General features: G+C 46.9%; 1 protein-coding gene across 1 annotated transcript; it reads left to right on the top strand.

Moving 5' to 3' along the window:
• The first annotated feature begins 17,542 nt into the window (after positions 1-17,542).
• LOC133925466 (uncharacterized) lies at positions 17,543-18,112 on the top strand. The gene has a single exon (XM_062371387.1). The coding sequence runs from the start codon at positions 17,588-17,590 to the stop codon at positions 18,110-18,112; it is 525 nt and encodes a 174-aa protein (XP_062227371.1). The 5' UTR covers positions 17,543-17,587.
• Positions 18,113-18,183: the final 71 nt, after the last annotated feature.

The raw sequence follows: 18,183 nt of genomic DNA, 5'->3' as shown, positions 1-18,183 counted from the left end.
GCGGGTGCGAGCAGGAGGCTCTAGGCTCATTGCCTGCTAGGGGCTAGTGGTGCAACAGAAGGGTGTCTCCTTGCAGGGCAGACGGGACCATGAGGCTCATGGTTTCTCAGTAGGGGGATTGCAACAAACTGATGGTCAGATGGGACCACAGGCAACATGACACCGACAACGACTCCAAAGCGCTTCAGCAAATGAAGGGACAATTTGGCTAATTAACACACCATAGAGCGTGTAGCATGCATGCTAGTGTGGTGGAACCTGGAAGTTCCAGGTGGTAATATTCAGGGGCCCATATTGGATACACTAATGGTCCCTATTGCAAAAGAAAGAGGAACACCATCCGGGTGGCATGTCGTTTGTTGGAAACTACAATGATGGAAATCTTCGCTAGGCATGGGTGGCAGTTGAGTAACAAGATTTTGTGTTTGATTTTATTTCATCCATGATGAGTCAATTTGGACTATTTATGTCCAGGCTACTTTTATTATGTGTGTGTGATGGCCTATGGTAGTCCTTTTGTAATAATAAATGGACGCGTGCCTTGAAAGATGCAGAGGCTGGAATAATATATATTCCTTCATCTAAAAAAAGTACATTTCATTTTCCTCGAGAGTCGCAAACAGGAGACGTGCCGACAATCGGCTGCAGGCGAGATGGGTGAATGGGAGGGAGGGAGGTTAGATGGGATATGGGGATGAAAGGGACGAAGGTGACCAGAGTGGAGATGAGAGAGAAGAGTTATTAAAAATTCTATCATGGGACCCATATTACTTTCGGAGATTGTATTCCAATTGAACTATTGGAGAGGTGACTTAGCTATGGCTAACATGAACAACCATGTAGCTAGCAGTTTGACTACACTATTGGAGGTGACCCTCATAGTATGTATGGGTGGCAATGGGTCGGGTCGTGGCCAAGTGGAGTAAGAATGCATCCGACTTAAAACCCGACCTAGACCCAAAAATTAAACCAGATGCAAATCCACCCCCCTGCCCCTAGCCCTAGAGGGGATGTGAGATTAGGGGACCCAAAACCGGGTGGCAAAACAATGTAGGAAGCCAATTTAGCTTCAGATTTAGCAAGTGCCTATAAGGACAAGGGAAGAGATGACGATGAGGAGGGCAGGAGAAGATTACCGTGGAGAGGGTGAGTGAGACAATGACATTCTTGGCAGTAGCCTCCTCCCTGGGGTGCAACCGATGCATGTTGAGCCGCTCCACCCCGTCCAGCACCACAAACATCCTTGAGTAGAGCCAATACACCACAATCGGCATGAATGTTCCTAACAGCTCATCCGACACACCCCTAATCCCCATCATCCTAGGAAAAATGATCCCGAGCCCTTAGCGAGAGGGGGTTTATTAGACCCCTTTCCCGGGATCTCCTATGTCTCTTGTATCAATCCTGAGATAAAGTAACTAATATGCATAGTACAACAATTGTGGCATCACAATCAAACATTCTATATAAAGGTGTTAGGGTTACAACAATACAAAGGTATTAAACCATAGAGTATATTACAAGCATAGCCAACAAAAACACAGCAGAACAACAACCCAAAGCCACAGGCAGCTAGGTTGCGAACGCGATCACTAATCTACGTACTCCTCATGTGTGCCTTTTTATCTCCAATGAAGTCGTCATCTGCTTCCTCATATGAAAGATAGCAGGAATGAGTATGGAAGGTACTCAACAAGCCATATACTATTGCAAGGGGTTGATAGATGCATAAATGATGACTCAAAGATAAGGCTTTACGTTTTGGTTTTAAGCGTAAAGCAGTTTATGCAGGTATTCAATTATATTCTCTAATGTTAATTTTGAAATAGAGAAAATAAGGTAACAAGTTATATCTAGGGGGTTTTTGGTCCTGGAAGGGGTTATCTGCAATTCCTATCATTATGTCTAGTATACCCCTAGTACACACAACTCCTAGCAGATTGAGCCAGCAACCTCATCACACAGATATCTAGTTCACACACTCACTAATCAAAGATACACACACCCTAAGTCTAACCAAGTGAGGCCATTTCTTTGCATGTCCATGACCGTGGACACGGCTATTTGAATAGACTTATACTTTACAGAAGTTGTATATTGTACCCACATAATATGCTCAGCCTCCAACTATTGCAAGAAGATGAGTAAATCATACCGAGACGCTTCAGTTACCTCTCCTTGCTAGACTATACTACGAGACATCTCAAGTGCTTCAGATCTACGCAAGGGATGATAGGGTACCACCGGGGCCTACGAAAAGAGTCTAGTTCCACAAACATCCACAAAGCACCTGACAGACCCTTGGGTGCTCATTGCTCCCTTGGCCTCCAGGTAAATGTCCAGCTTGGTCAGGAGACAGAAAGGTTAAGTCCTACCCATACATGACGCATGGTTGCACTAGGTGACTTAGCATGACGGCACATTGGTTCGATACTTATACGACTGGGGCAAGCATCTTTAGCTAGCAATGAATACCATAGAAGTAACTCAAGCCCCAGGAGCATCCTCACCAGACGACTACTCTACTTGCCCCCGCCAAAACAGATTTCACCTATTTTACACACCACTCGTCATATCCCACATGACATCAAAGATTCCACAATCGCCAAAGATTCATGACATATGAATTGAATTGATTAATCAGAGAAGCGACATCTTGGAAGAGATGTATTTCATCCTAAACATGCTAGATATCAAGGAGTCGTCCGACGTTAATATAGATAACGACAGGTAAATCCTAGGGTAATATGTATTCTGGATATGGTATATAAGGCATGTAAATTGTTTGATGGGTTTTAACTACTGCAAGCAGTTGAAATAGCATAGTACATAGCACATGTGATGATAAGTCAAGTTTAAGTTGATCAATTATATTACCGAAATCATGGGTTCAAAATGATCGAGGAGATAAGACTTTCCTTCTTCAAAATCTTCTTCTCAACCTTGGTCGAAGTAGGGGTTCCTTGGTTCCTCAACGAATTCCTCCAGTTCTGCAAACATGATTATGATTAATAACGGCTTATACTAGATAAAAATCAAATAACACCAAATGGAAAACCAAATGCGCCCTAATGGATATCACACTGATATAGAAATATAGATCTCAAATTTAAATGAATTTAGGTGAAAGAATCTCCAGAATCGGAGTTAGAACGAAGAAGTTATGACTCCCGAAATATTTAATCTAAAAATAAATCAGAAAAATACTAAAAGGCACTATTCATTAGCGAGGCCCATAAGTGGAACCCACTAAACAGTAACTGAGTGGGTCCACTGTACAGTGCTATGTGGGTCCCACTAGCTCGGGTTGGGCTGGACTTAGGCCCGGGCCTGCACAGAGGCTGCCCTATCGGACAATGGTTCGACCTAGTCATCATTGTGGCCCACGTGAGAGAGTAGGTCAGCGCTTGACTTGGGATGAGAACACAAGAGCAGCCCACTGGGTAGGATGGCCTTGGGCGAACGGTGAGTAGACCAAGCCAAGCTGGCCTACTCTGTCGCCTATGCTGACGCGACCAAGGGCCCAGTCGCCCGCGCTGGCGTGCGAGATCACCGACGAAGCAGAGGTGAAAGGGGATCGACAGCGAGAAATTATGGTGGATCTGTGTCATAGTCTCACCGGAATTGCACTAGGGGATGCGGTTTGGGTCAAGGGTTAGGGGCCGGTGGTCTTCTTGTGCATGTGAACCCGTTTTGGGGGTCAATGACGATATCCGACCATCAGAGCGGAAGGAGATCGGAGCCAAAGAAGACGACGGTGGCACAAAAGATGGGCAGCACATCCTTGCACTGTGTGCATCCCACAAAGGATGGCTCACACAGAGAGATCATGCGCACGCCGGTGATAAGAAGCTCACCGCCATGGCGTGTGCAGCTACTGGCCGAGGCCTGCCACATGAGGGTGGGCTCTACCAACCCTATCACGTTGAGGGGAAGCAAGCGATAGCAAGGTGGATAGTGTGCGAGCTTGTCTTTGCGTACCCATGCTTCTCCTGATTCCAGATGCTCCACCATGATTCCTTCATGCTCCTGGTGATGACTCTGTGACGGTGGCTAGCAGAGTGAAGCGGCGGCATGTGTTTGCGATGCTGGCTCAACGACGGTGGTAGGGCCAAAGGGAGAAAACAGAAAAAGAGGGACGGGAGCTCTATTTATAGCGAGGGAGGGGAGCAGGCGGTGGCGATGAGATGGGCATCTTGTCCTCTCGGTTGAACAGCGCAGTGGCTGGGCGGCGCCTACTGGGATTTTCATGGAGCGCGGCAGCTCTACTCCCGCCATCCACGTGTGGTAGATGCCAAAGTCACGCGTGTGTCAAGCCTTGGTGCATGCATTGAGTGTAGATAGAGGGAGAGAGAGGTAGCGGGAGAGGAAATCGCCTGAGACTTTAATGTGGGGGAAGGCGGTGGTGACTTTTGGATCGTGGGGCGAGCTGGAGGTGGAGAAAGCCTCTGGTCAGTGGGGTCCGCATAGCAGCGAGAGGAAACTGGCAGTGTGGCACACGGGAGGGGAGCGGGGTGAGCAGTCGAATGGCTGACGCATGGGCGTTGCGAGCGCGTGGGTTGAAGAGCGCGAGGGGGGAGATAGTGTCGAATACCTAACTATGGGGTATATACTCATAAAGAGTATACCATATACGAATAAGGTATGTTGTGTGCATGCTTAACAACTCTGGATATTACGGAACTGAATCTACGGTACCTAATACTCTCATAGATCTAGTAGGCACATACTAGGGAGGTCTCGATTAGTTACCCAACTCGAGAAAAACTAGCATCCCAGCTGGATTTATCTGATCTTTCTTGGTGGACAGGATGAAGGACTCCCTATCGACTACAACAAGATAGGAGATGGTACAAGATCCCTATATAAGGCGGGGACCTGGACCCTCGAAGGGAGGCTCTCTTTTTTTCCCAGAGAAGCACAACTCATTTACAACTCAACGCAAGCACTAGGACCACAGGAGATACTCAGCGACTTCCTCATTAGTCTAATCTAGATCTCATCTACTCCTTGTAATAGATCTAGACACATTGCTTGTACTCGAGTGAATACAGATACATCATCAATCACACGTGACGCAGAGTATTACTTCAATTGTGAGTCCGAACCTGTATTCATCACGTGTGTCTCATCTCCTGTTCGATTCCTGAATCATTAAGACAACCCCATTATTCTTACAGACATATTATCAAGGAAAAACCCTCGACAATTGGCGCGCCAGGTAGGGGTCTTCTGCTTTTCAGGATCGACTATGTCTCAAGTGCATATTCGTACCGAATTCTCTGACACTGGCTTATACGACCGCTTCAAGTCGCCAGCAATCGCTTTTGAATCGCCCCCAGCTGGATCAAAGATTACGTTCGGAACTATGGTTTTCTGTTGGGATGATCAGAGTGGACTAATCCACATTGGTATTCTCGAGTCCAGTTCATTGGATGTGTACCGCAAGGTAGGACACCTTGAATGGGATCCCAAGGAGCCCAATGTTCCATAGTTCATGGACATCGACAGCAACGCGAGTGGTGACAACGGCTCCGTTGACAGTCAGAGTAGCCGAGCGAATCGATTCGTGTTTATGGCTGGAGGAAACGGGGTCCCACCTGTCGATCCGATGGCGGTAGATCCAAACGTCATGGTGAATAACAGCATGGAAATCCTCAAGGATCCTACGACAGCGACTGCCAACACCGGCAATGCTAGAGATATACCGCCGAGGACATATGCAGTCACAGCTCTATAAACTCCTAATACCATTGATCATCGATGAACTGTAGGAGAACCGGCACCTCCTAGTCTTCAACGACGGCTTCCAGTGGGCACGCCTCCACCAGCACTGGTCCTGAGATTGAGGGATGAACTCCCTCAGGGCGGCCATCACGTGGCTTCCATCTGATTCTAAGATCCCATCCGAAGTTGGATCAAACGAATCGTTTAACCCCTATGGTTAATCAAGTCAGGACCCTATTCGATGTGCCTCAGATCCAAGTTGCTCGAGCAAACAATCATAGTGCCTCTAGGCCCCCTAGACAGCAAGGTACTGGTTCGAGGAGCCACGGATGCGAACGCTCTCGAGAAGAAGGGTCGCAAGTAGGTACCTCGGGTGGTTGACCCCGAGTACAGCCCTGCAGGTCAAACTGCAACTGCCCCGTCCACGAGCGCATGAATCAGGGAGACCTAAGAAACCTCATCCCTCACAACAGACGTGACTTGCGGGAGGTTATCAACAACAATCATGAGGAGCATCATGAGGATGATTGACACTAAAACGATCCCAGATCTCTAGGATGGAATGATTGACGTGACTCCCCTAATCAAAGGGATAGACATGACAGTCCTTCTCCTCCGCCTCCTGAGGAATTCAATGGAGGTTGTGAAGCCTTCATCCTAGAGCTCCTCTCGATGCGGTGGCCTAGTAAGTTCAAGACTAGCCCAATCCAGAAGTACGACGAGAAGATGAATCCCAATGAGTGATTATAGATCTATACCACAGTTATCCGAGCAGCGGGTGAAAATAACAAGGTAATAGCCAATTACCTACTAAACACGCTTGATGGACCGACAAGGTCCTTGTTGTTGAACCTGCCTCCCAAGTCGATCTGATCATGGGCCAAGTTGAAGGCTCAGTTCATAGCCAACTTCCAAGGTACTTTTGAGCACCTAGGAACAGAGAACGATCTTCATCAACTGAACCAAGGAAAGGACGAGTCCCTTTGAGACTTCATCCAATGATTAAGTGACCAGCGAAACATGATCTCAGATATTTCTGATGAATTGGTTATCTTCACCTTCAAGAGAGTCATCAAGAACACAGATCTGGTCATGAAGCTTGCTACCTTGAAGATCCAGATGGTCAAGGAGCTCTTCGAGTTGGCTAATAAATTTTGCAAACAAACCCGAAGCTCAGACACATGCCAAAACCCTTAGCCTAGCAAGGATAATCCCAAGTCCTGAAAGAACGAGGGGAGGAACGGCAAGCCTGGTGATAAGTGCAAGGGTCCAGATATGACTGTAGCCACGGTCAATAGGAGCAAGTCACACAACACCGGGGACAGTAAAAGCCTGAGTTGAGATGGCAAGAAGTGGTGCCCCCATTCATCATACCAATCAACATGACATTGACAAATGTTACATCCTCAAAAAGAAGCTCAAAGCCGACATTGTCGAGCACCGTAGCAAATAGACTAAGCCAAATGCTAAAGGCGATGAGCCCGACTTCCATGAGCCTGACCAAAGTTTGGCACATATTTTTGGAGGATCCGTCACGTACGAGTCAAAAAAACAATAAAAGGCGGTCAAACAAGAGCTCAACCTGGCTCTCACTGGACCTACTCGGTACCTCAGGTGGTCTGAAGTTCCAATTACCTTCAACCAAGTCGACCATCCTCTTGTGGTCCCACATCCTGATCAGTATCTAGTGGTGGTACAGCCGACTATTCACAACATCAAAGTTTCTCGAACACTGGTTGATGGGGGTAGTTCACTGAACCTCATGTTCACCAAGACTTTAGATAAGATGGGGATTGAGAGGTCGGAGCTCAAGAAGGGAGTCGAGCCTTTCCATGGCATAACTCCCAATTCATCGAAAAGCTTCCGCACAGAGAAGCTTACCTTTGACGTCGTGGATTTTGAGATGGTGTACAATGTGATCTTAGGGCGCCCAATGCTGAGTAAGTTTATGGTTGTCGTGCACTACGTATACCAGGCACTCAAGATCCTGGGCTATAAAGGGGACATAATTCTCAAAGGAGATCAACGAGAAGTAGTTAAGTGCGACAAACAGAGCTTGGATATGGTTGAACACTTCAGTCGATAGTCAATTACTTCAAAAGGTAGATGACACATAAGCCTTGCTGACACATCCTAGTCCGATGATGATGCAAAGGAAGAGACCAACAACGGTGGCAAGGACAAAAGAACTGATGGTAGTGTCAAGGTAGTGCCCCTCGCCCTACCTGAACCAGCCAAGATGGTCAAGGTTGGGGCTAGTTTCGACCCTAAATAGGAACTCAAGCTCATTGCTTTCCTCCAAATGAACCAAGATGTGTTTGCATGGCAACCGTCTAATATGTCTGGGGTTCCTAGGGAAGTAATCGAGAATCGATTAGTTGTTAAACTTGACACCAAACCTATGGTGCAAAAGCAGCGAAGATATGCTAAGGATAGGAAGCTAGCCATCCAGGAGGAGGGTCGACAAACTACTAAAGGTGGGCTTTATTCGAGAAGTTCGTCATCCTACATGGTTCACGAATCCTGCCCTCATCAAGAAGGCTAATGGCAAGTGGAGAATGAGTGTCAACTTCACTGACCTCAACAAATCTTGCCCCAAGGATCCCTTTCCTCTCTCGCGCATTGACCAGATAGTCGACTCCATAACAGGTTGTGCGTTGTTGTGTCTTCTATATGCCTATTTGGGGTACCACCAAATTAGCGTGGGAATTGAGGACGAGGAAAAAACTGCTTTTACTACTCTTTTCGGTGTATTTTGTTATGTAAAGATGCATTTTGATTTGAAGAATACCGGTGCTATGTATCAAAGATGTATTCATAATTGTCTAGAACCCCAGATTGGGTGAAATGTAGAAGCTTATATCGATGATATTATAGTCAAGTCTATGACCAAATATGCATTGATCATCGACCTCAAGGAAACCTTTTACAACCTCAGGAAGTGTTGCATGATGCTCAACCTTGAAAATGTACATTCGGCGTGCCATCTGGTAAGCTTCTCGGCTTCCTGGTGTCAAGTCGAGCCATTGAAGCTAATCCATGCAAAATCAAGGTTCTTGACCAAATGCAGTCCCTCGAACACTAAAGGAGGTCCAAAAACTGACAGGACGCATAGCATTCCTTAGTCGATTTATTTCTAGGATGGGCAAATGAGGGATACCATTCTTTGAGATGCTGAAGAAACACGACCGGTTCGAGTGGATGGAAGAAGTGGAGAACGCCTTCAAGGACTTAAAATTGTACTTATCGTCTCTGTAAATTCTTACCCCACCTAATGAAAAAGAAGAGCTCTTTTTGTATGTTGCAACTACCCTGCAAGTTGTAAGCACGGTTCTGGTGGTCATACGGGAATGCCCTAATAAAAAGGCCAAGGTCCAGAAATCTGTTTACTACGTGTGTGAAGTCCTACACGATGCGAAACTATGATACCCGTAAGTGCAAAAATTGCTTTATGATGTCTTGATGTCTTCCTAGAAGCTACGACACTATTTCCAAGCTCATAAGGTCATTGTCATGATGACGTATCCACTGAATAATGTCATACACAATAGGGAGGCTATTGGATGAATCGTCCAATGGGCGCTTGAATAATATGAGTTCGACGTACACTATGCACCACACATAAGCGTGAAGCTGGGAGTACTGGCAGAATTCATCACTAAATGGACAAGCGTTGATGAAACTAAGCCAAGTGTGGTTGAGGACCACTGGACCCTCTTCTTTGATGGATCGCTCACGCTTCAAGGGCTGGCATCATACTCAAATCTCCAACAGGCGATGAACTCAGGTACATTGTTCAATTATATTTTAAAGCTTCCAACAATATTGCAAAATACAAGGGACTGATAGATGGCCTCCACATAGCTACGTCACTTGAAATCAGGGGAATTCTCGTGAAAGGGGACTCACAGCTAGTTGTAAACCAAGTGCAAAAGGAGCACCCGTGATTGGATGTCAACATGACGACTTACTTGTACGAGGTACGCAAGAAAAGTTTGAAGGGCTAGAAGTAACACATATTAGAAGGAGTGATAACTCTGGTGTGGATGAAGTTGCTCGACTCACTTCTTCTCGAGCATAGGTGCTCATAGAGGTCTTCGTTGAGAAACTCATTAGACCATCTGTCCTGATAGTTTGGTGAACGGATGTTACCCAACCCGATCAACAGTCTGGCCAGTTTAGCATGACAAAAATTGTAGACACGATAGCTACACTACTCGAACATGAACCGACTTGGATGACTCCGTACCAAGCCTATCTCGAAGGTTGATACATCCCTAACAATGATGTGTCTACAGAAAAAAAAATTGCTCATAAGTCCAAGTTATATGCTTTAGTAGACGACAAGCTCTACCAACAGGGAAGTAATAGAATCTTGATGAAGTGCATTACTCAGGAATAGGGTAATAAATTATTGCTCGATATCCATAGAGGCATGTATGGTAATCATACATCTTATCGCAACTTTGTCGGAGAAGCTTTCCGCCAGGGATTCTATTGGCCGACTGCCCTCCAGGATGCTTTTGAGTTGGTCAAAAAGTGCGAGAACTGTCAATTTTTCGGAAGGTAGACCATGCGACTGGCCCAAGTTCTACAAATAATTCCTCTTTCTTGGACTTTCTCTATTTCGTGCTTGAATATCCTAGGACCGTTCCAAAGGCCCAAGGTGGTTACAAGTTCCTATTCGTGCCTATCGACACATTTACTAAGTGGATTGAGGCCGAACCTTTTGGGAAAATAACCCCAGAAGCGCCTAAGAAATTCATCAGGATCATAATTACCCAATTAGGAATTCTGCATCTGATAATTATCGATAACCGTAGCCAGTTCAAAAGAGAGGCCTCTATTTGGTTCTGTGAAGATTTTGGCATTAAAACTTGTTTCACCTTTGTAGCTCACACCTAGAGCAACAGTCAGGTTGAGCGTGCCAATGGTATAATCTTGTAGGGTCTCAAAACTTGAGTTTTTGATAGGCTAAAGGCCTATTCGAAATGATGGGTGAACGAGTTTCCCTTGGTACTATGGGTCGTTCGTAACTCGACTAATAGGGCCACCGGTGAAACTCCGTTCTTTTTAGTCTACGGAGCAGAAGCAGTGCTCCCGACTAAATTACAGTTCGGATCACCTCAAGTGAAAAATTACTCGGAAGAGGGGCAGGAGCAGTTACGAGCAGACGACATTAATTTACTTGATGAGTACTGTGATCAAGCATTCATTCGAGCGACTAAGGATCAGCAAGTATTGCATAGATATCATAGAAAGTCTGCCCCAAGAGACTCACTATTAGAGATCTTGTCCTATGAAAGGTGCAGAAATAGGCCTGACGCCATAAGTTATCACCTAAGTGAGAATGACCCAATATAGTAGTTGAAGTTACTCGACCTAGATTAGTACAGTTATCTACTCCAAACGGTGAGATAATCGAGAACTCATGGCACATAGGCCAACTCCAAAAATTCCATTCATAGATAAGGTAAGTTATAGGTAAGTCAATTACATTCGATCAGATTAACTAACCTATTACATATTTTCCTCTCAACCTATGTGGCAAATAGTGAGGATCCACCACCTCTAAGAGTTCAAAAGCGTGTGGACCCCTATTCTCCCTTGGACGAATCGAGAAACTTTCTATATTCTTTCCTGGGGCGGCAGCTAATAACTCCGGGAATCAGACGCTGGCCAACATAAGAGCCGGGAAAAATGGTCAACACGAAGACCCTTCTGAAGCTGTTGACCGACGTCGATGAGCCTGAAGGACCCTCCGCGAGCCACAGAGGCGGTCTAGTGGTTGTCAACGGAGAATATGACCGAACTTTCTTCGCCGCCAGGGCTTAGGTGTTTCATCGCTGAAAACTTTGTCAGCAGCTTGGTCAATGATCTTGTCAGGATCACCACCAGATTAATCCCTCTCCCGTGTCATTCGCATCGCTCGCCGTGTGGCATAAGCAGCAATGAAGCGATGAATCCGCCGGGAGAAGGGCTGACCATCCCTAGGTGATTCTTTGTGCTCTCTTCCTCTAGGGCCCTCACTCGATTCCTCCTCGTTGGAAGAAATGACAATAACACCGGATGGAACCATAGTGAGAGGCTTTGGGGAAAGAATTCACTCTCCCCTAGTTTCTGAGCTCGACTCGGGAAACGGCAGTGGAGTGGAGGCCATGACTTCAAGCTCTACAAGTTTTACCAGGCAAGGGAAAAGAAGAATGGGAGGAGACTGAGTGAAGATAAACAGCTTCAGGTCCCCTCTATTTATAGCTGTGGAAACAGATTGTACTTTGTAAATGGAGCCGCCAAGATCCAAAACGATAGCGTGTTCGAGAATGCCTCAGTCGCACTGCGCGCCCGGTGGAAGTCGAGGCGTCGTGGGAGTGTTATGACACATCATTATGACACGCCAAATCAAAGGTTGCAGTAAAAATTAGCATGAATGGGAGTGGATTTTTTATGCTCACCTACCCGTCTGCTCGAGTTTACTTAGTGACCACAACATAGTTGTAACAAAAAGCTCAAGGGCTAAGGCCAGCAAGTTTATGGTCGAGAATGCTGTGTTGATGCTTACGCTCTACTCTCCACTCGATTTCCACATCGAGCAGAGAGTCAGGGGCTACATCATGTATTTTTTATGCTTACTCTCTACTCTCCACTCAACTTCCACATCAAGTAGAGAGTCGGGGGCTACATCACTTATTTTTTATGCTTACACTCTACTCTCCACTCGATTATCGCATCGAGTGGAGAGTCGGGGGATACATCATGCATTTTTATGTTTTTTCTTCACTTTTTTTCTCTGGTTATCATACCATTCGGAAGGCTAGGAGTTACATCGTATAATATCAGCGCTTATGCTCCACTATCTACTCAAATATAGTCATTGAGTAAGAGATAGGGGCCACGTCAAATATGGCGCATATGCTCTACTTTCTGTTTCGAATATCACATCAAACAGAGAGTTGAGGGCTACATCGCATACTTTCGATGCTAAGGCTTTACCTTTCGTTCTGTTCAGTCATCGAGTAGAAAGTCGAGGACTACGCTATTTTCCTTCAATGATACAAGTATGTTCTTTCTTACTCTCTACTCGAAAAAATTTCTCCTCGACCAAAGAGTCAGTTGGCTACATAATAATACCATGTTCTTCTATAAGTATTTTTGCAAAAGTTTATCTAGCTTTGTGTTGATTGCGTTGGATAGAACCAACAGAGGTATGTGTTGGATCGATGACAGACAATCACACCTCATAAGGCATAACAACACTGAGATTGTCAGACATCTCACGCCTAATGGCCAACAAAGGATCAGAAAGTCCTAGTTGGTCTCGTGTGTGCTCTTTGACGAGTTTTTATTCGTATGTTGATCAAATGTGCAAATCAGTAAAAGTTTGCAAAAGTGCATCATGTGTTCTGTTTCTAGTTTTATACTAGTCTTTTCTTTATTCATTTTTTGGACGCCTCAAGTAATTACTCGAGGATCGTGCATCTAATTGCTTGTTTAGTTGAGATTTCAATAACTAACAGATATTCGATAGGTGATCTTCGAGGATAATAATAATACTTGCTAATCAGTTTTGCATCTACTTATGCTAACTCTATTTCATCGACGCTTTCCATAATTTTTGTTGCCTCCTCTACAGGGCATCCAAAACCTGCCATCACCATCGAGGTGTCAAGATTTGGGTCATAGCTCTTCAGAAGACCTAGCATTGTTTTAGCGCTGAGGGAGGCTGACCATGTCTCAATCAGGAGCTCTATCTCATCAAGCTGGTTGGGCGATGCATCGGTGGAATTCAAGTTGGATTCCTCTTCCGGTGAGGAGGGAGCGGGGGTCTTCGAAGGAGAACCGGAATCCATGGTTTCTCGGCGCCAGTGAGTGTATGGGAGGAGAAAGATAGAGGCTTGTGTGAAAAGGTTGACCATGAGGGCAAGGAATGACCGTTATAGTTTCGGTTAGTACGGGTAAATAGCCCAAAACTTATTGTCTTTCAACAACCACTCTCATCTCTGTGACGCCTTGACCAGCATGAAAGGTGGAGTGACGATATTGTGTGAATCTTTGTACACCCGTCCAACTTCTGCACGCATTAAATGTGCCCATACCCATCGGTTCAAATTTCAAAAGGTTTTTTTAACTCTACTCAGAATCAGGCATCAACTAATCGAGCTTTTAGTCCTTTCTTGAGTTTCGAGTGCGGTTAACAGTAGGGCACTTGACCCAATTGTATTTCCACTCGATACTCGGAATAGGAACCGTTCTTACTCGATTCTTTCGACTACAAGCCTGAACCACCTAACTAGACCAGGCTTAGACTTGGCGGTACTCGAGTGAAAAATTACAGAAACCTTCCTCCCATGTAGAGTTAGGGGCTACTGTCGAATATCTAACTATGGGGTATATAATCATAAAGAGTATACATATACTGATAAGGTATGATGTGTGTATGCTTAACAACTTTGGATATTATGGAACCGAATCTGCGGTACCTGATACTCTTGGAGATCTAGTCGGTGCATACGAGGAAGGTCTCGATTGATTACACAACTCGAGAACAACTAGCATTCCAGTTGGATTTATCTGATTTTTCTTAGTGGACAAGATGAAGGACTCTCTATCGACTACGGTGAGATAGAAGGCGGTACAAGACCCCTATATAAGACGGGGACCTAGACCCCCGAAAGGAGGCTCTCTTTTTTTCATAGAAGCACAACTCATTTGCATCTTGACACAAGCACCAGAGCCACAAGAGATACTTGGTGATTTCTCATTAGTCTAGTTTAGATCCCATCTACTCCTTATAATAGATCTAGACATATTGCTTGTACTTGAGTGAATACAGATACATCATCGACAACACAGGACGTAGGGTAGTACTCTAACTGGGGGCCCGAACCTGTATATATCGTGTGTGCCTCGTCTCCTGTTCAATTCCTGAATCATGAAGACAACCCTGTTATTCTTACGGATATATTGTCAGGGGAAAACCTTCGACAGCTAGGCCGCACGTCCTTGCCCAGGTGTGAGGGAGAGGAGAGTGAGGCAAAAAACAAGCCGGCTGGGCCAAGGGTGTGGGCTGCGCTGAGAGGAAAGGGGGGATGTGGCCCAAGAGAAAAGAAAAGAAAAGGAAAAAGGTTTTAGATTAAATTCAATAGCATTTATTTGAATTTAGATTTGTATTTGACGCCAATTCAAATAAGAGCATTTGAATTGGGATTTGGATTTTAAGCTATGAGATTTGTGAGAGGATTTGAAATCAAAAGATTTGAATTAAATTTAGATTTCAGCTGAATTGAATCTAAGAATATATTTGAATTTGAGAAACATTTAAATTCAACTCTCCACTCAAAGAACCATAAAAGCAATGAACCAAATGCATATGATCCTAATTATTGTAGGGATTAAATTAAAAGTTAATTTGGTGCTCTTTGGAATACTTAGCCGAAATAATGTATTTGAATACACACATAAAAGTGTGTATATATATATATTCAAATATATATATTTCCTTGATTTTATGTTGTTTTAAATAATTAGAAGTTTTTTAAAAACAGAATGAATTTTGCTAAAATTCATATGCTAAAACTTGGGATGTTATAGGGTTGGGGCAGCTGAGGGGGAGCACGGGAGGGGGAGCCGTGACCGTGCGCCCGTGCTGTACAGGAGCTGCTGAAGCCGCCGCCTAGGGTTTGACCGTTCGAGTTTACTGTGGGGTGAGTGTGGGTGGGTGTTTGGGTAAGGGCTAAGCTGTGTGTGGGAATGGGTCATAGGCCGTAATGGGTAATGCGTTGTGCCTCAGGATTTTAAGTTTCTGTTGGCACCCACGGGTGCAAAATATAATCCAGACCTGAAACCGACTTGGGTCAGGGTCTTGACTTGACCGGCTCATGTGGCAGTTTCTACACCAAAACCCGTGCGCGCTGGGTGTAAAACCCGCAGGGACTGACCCGACCCACTGTCATCCTTAATAGCATGTAAGTGGATGAGTGGTCGGCCAGTCCCTTGTGATATCCAATACTGTTTGCTACACAACCCTACGCATCTAAGGGTGGCAACAGGTCTACCCCTGTTGAGTTTAGCTTGACCACACCCGACCCAAAACCCGCGACATCAAACCCGACCCGTCCACGAAATAGCTGTCGAGTGCAAAACTCGCCCCGATCCCGGACCCAGCAGGGACCCGAGACCCAGCGGGGACCCAGTGACGTACTATAGAGGCAGCAGAGGAGCGGGACAGCCGTAGAGGGATCAAGTGAGGGGACCCGACAGGGGAACTATCGGTGTACTACAGCAGAGCGGGAAGGCGACGGAGGGCTCAGGCGAGGTAGGTAGGCGACGCAGCGGCAGAGCCAGAGGGCTCGGGCGAGGCAGAGGACGGGTGGGCGAGGTGGAGCGGTGGCGGCGGATGGGCGCGGGTGTGGCGATGGTCGCGGAGCTACGCAGGAGAGGTGGCGTGGTGGCAGAGGGCGCACGGGCGAAGCGGAGCGACGACAGTGGACGACGAGCGGGGAGGCGGAGCAGCGGAGGGCAAATGGCACGCGTGGGCGAGGCGGCGCGGACGAGTAGAGGGAGTGTGGGGAAGGCGGAGCAGACGAGTAGAGGGAGTGCGGGGGAGGCGGAGTGGACTGGCTGAGCAACAGGGGGTGAGCGGGCGAGTTGGGCCGTGCGGGGGGAGTCGGGCTGTGGAGGAGAGGTGTTTGGTTGGGCCATTTTTTGGACAGCCTTCAAGGCCCACGGGAAACCCGTAGATGCAATATCTGTCTCGACCCCGGACCCAACTCCCCAAATCCAAACCTGAACCCAGCCCCGCAGGACCATTTTACCACCTAAACCTAGCCCCGCGGGGTCTAAAACCCGCGGGAACCCGACCCAACAGGACAAATTGCCAGATTATTTTATATATTTTTTCTTTAATAATTTTAAGAATACACGTTGGTTTCCAAAAAAGCCATATCTAACCTACCGTCGCTCGTTCAATGGGTGAGAACAAAGGTTTCGCCCGGGCGAGATGTTGTGGGCTCAGGCGTCCGCGGCATTTATGCGATTTAATTAATCAGAGAGAGGTAGATCTCGCCCGTTCACTGGGCGAGATGAAGTTACCGCCCTCTCCCCTCCCCTCTACCCTCCCCTCTCCTCTCCTCTTCTCTTGGCTCGGGTGTGGGAGCAAATGAAGCTGACGTCGGCAGAGCCGGCGTGGCCAGGCTAAATAGCAGAACATCTCGCCCACTTAACGGGCGATACCTTTTGAGTGGGACCGCATGGCGCCGCACCCACGAAGGTCTCGCCTGTTCAGCATACGATAACTTCATCTCGCCTAGTGAACGGGAGAGATGTACCTCTCTCCGATTAATTAAATCGCATAAATGTCGCGAACGCTTTGGCCCACAACATCTCGCCCGTTCAACGAGCGAGACCTTGTTCTCACCCGTTGAACGGGCGACAGTAGGTTAGATATGGTTTTTTTGAACCGAAGTGTATTTTGAAATTATTAAAGAAAAAATATATTAAACAAATCCAAATTGTCATCCCTAAGCACGTCCAACTACATGTAGCCATGCTGGGCATCGGGCCGGCTACGGTAAAAGAGCCTGCGGGGGAAACCAACTGCAAGGCTCATATTGAGTAAAAAGTGGCCCATGGTATGCATTTGATACCTGGGTGCGAGTACCGCTGCGTACAGCGTACCGAGTTTCCTCTAAAATCGAAATAATTTCGGATAAAAAAATAAAATCGTAACTACTTTCATAGTAAAAAATAAATAAAATCGTAACTACTAACCTTCTTATCGGGAATAACAAGTCATCTCGAATTCTCGATCGTACTCTAATCAAAGGTTCGGCGTGCCTATCTCCTCTCACGCCGCTCTCCATCGATGGGTGCCATGGCAATCTACTCTGAGCCTCTTCTGATGAGCCTAAGCTGCCACACCGACGATGACGGCAGCTCCTCCGGCGGGTGCACCATTGCCTGCTCCTGCTCGGCCGACGCGCGACGGCTGCACTCGTGGGGTGAGATACTTGCCGGCGGTTGCGGCTGCGGCTGCGGCTGCGGCGGCGGCGTCCCTCGCGGTACTCACGGCAACGGAGGCAGCGGCGACACCGACACGAACCTCAAGCGGTGCGAGATGGCGCCGGGCTACGTGAGCTTCGAGGACGTCATCGGCACAGAGGCGTTCCGGGAGGGCAGCGCCGGCCGGCCGCCGGAGGCGGGCATCAGCGACCAGCTCGTGAGGACGGCGTCACGGCTGTACGCGGGTGAGGTGGCCCAGCCGCGCCACCGGCGCCGCTCGCCGGGACCGCTGGGTACTCGCCGCGGCAGCGCCATGCACGGGCTCGTCAGGAAGTACGTGAAACCTTGCTTCGGCTTCCTCGCCAGCGCCTTCTGCTGCCTAGGCTAGTTGTGCTATCGCATTGTGATCAGCAAGTCAACCCAACGTGGTCGATCCAATCTAGCAAAGGAATCGAATCC

Source organism: Phragmites australis, chromosome 7 (assembly GCF_958298935.1).
Source record: "Phragmites australis chromosome 7, lpPhrAust1.1, whole genome shotgun sequence".
Taxonomy (NCBI): Eukaryota; Viridiplantae; Streptophyta; class Magnoliopsida; order Poales; family Poaceae; genus Phragmites; species Phragmites australis.
The sequence above is the reverse complement of the archived record's forward strand: the minus strand, read 5'-3'. Positions and strand labels throughout refer to the sequence as shown.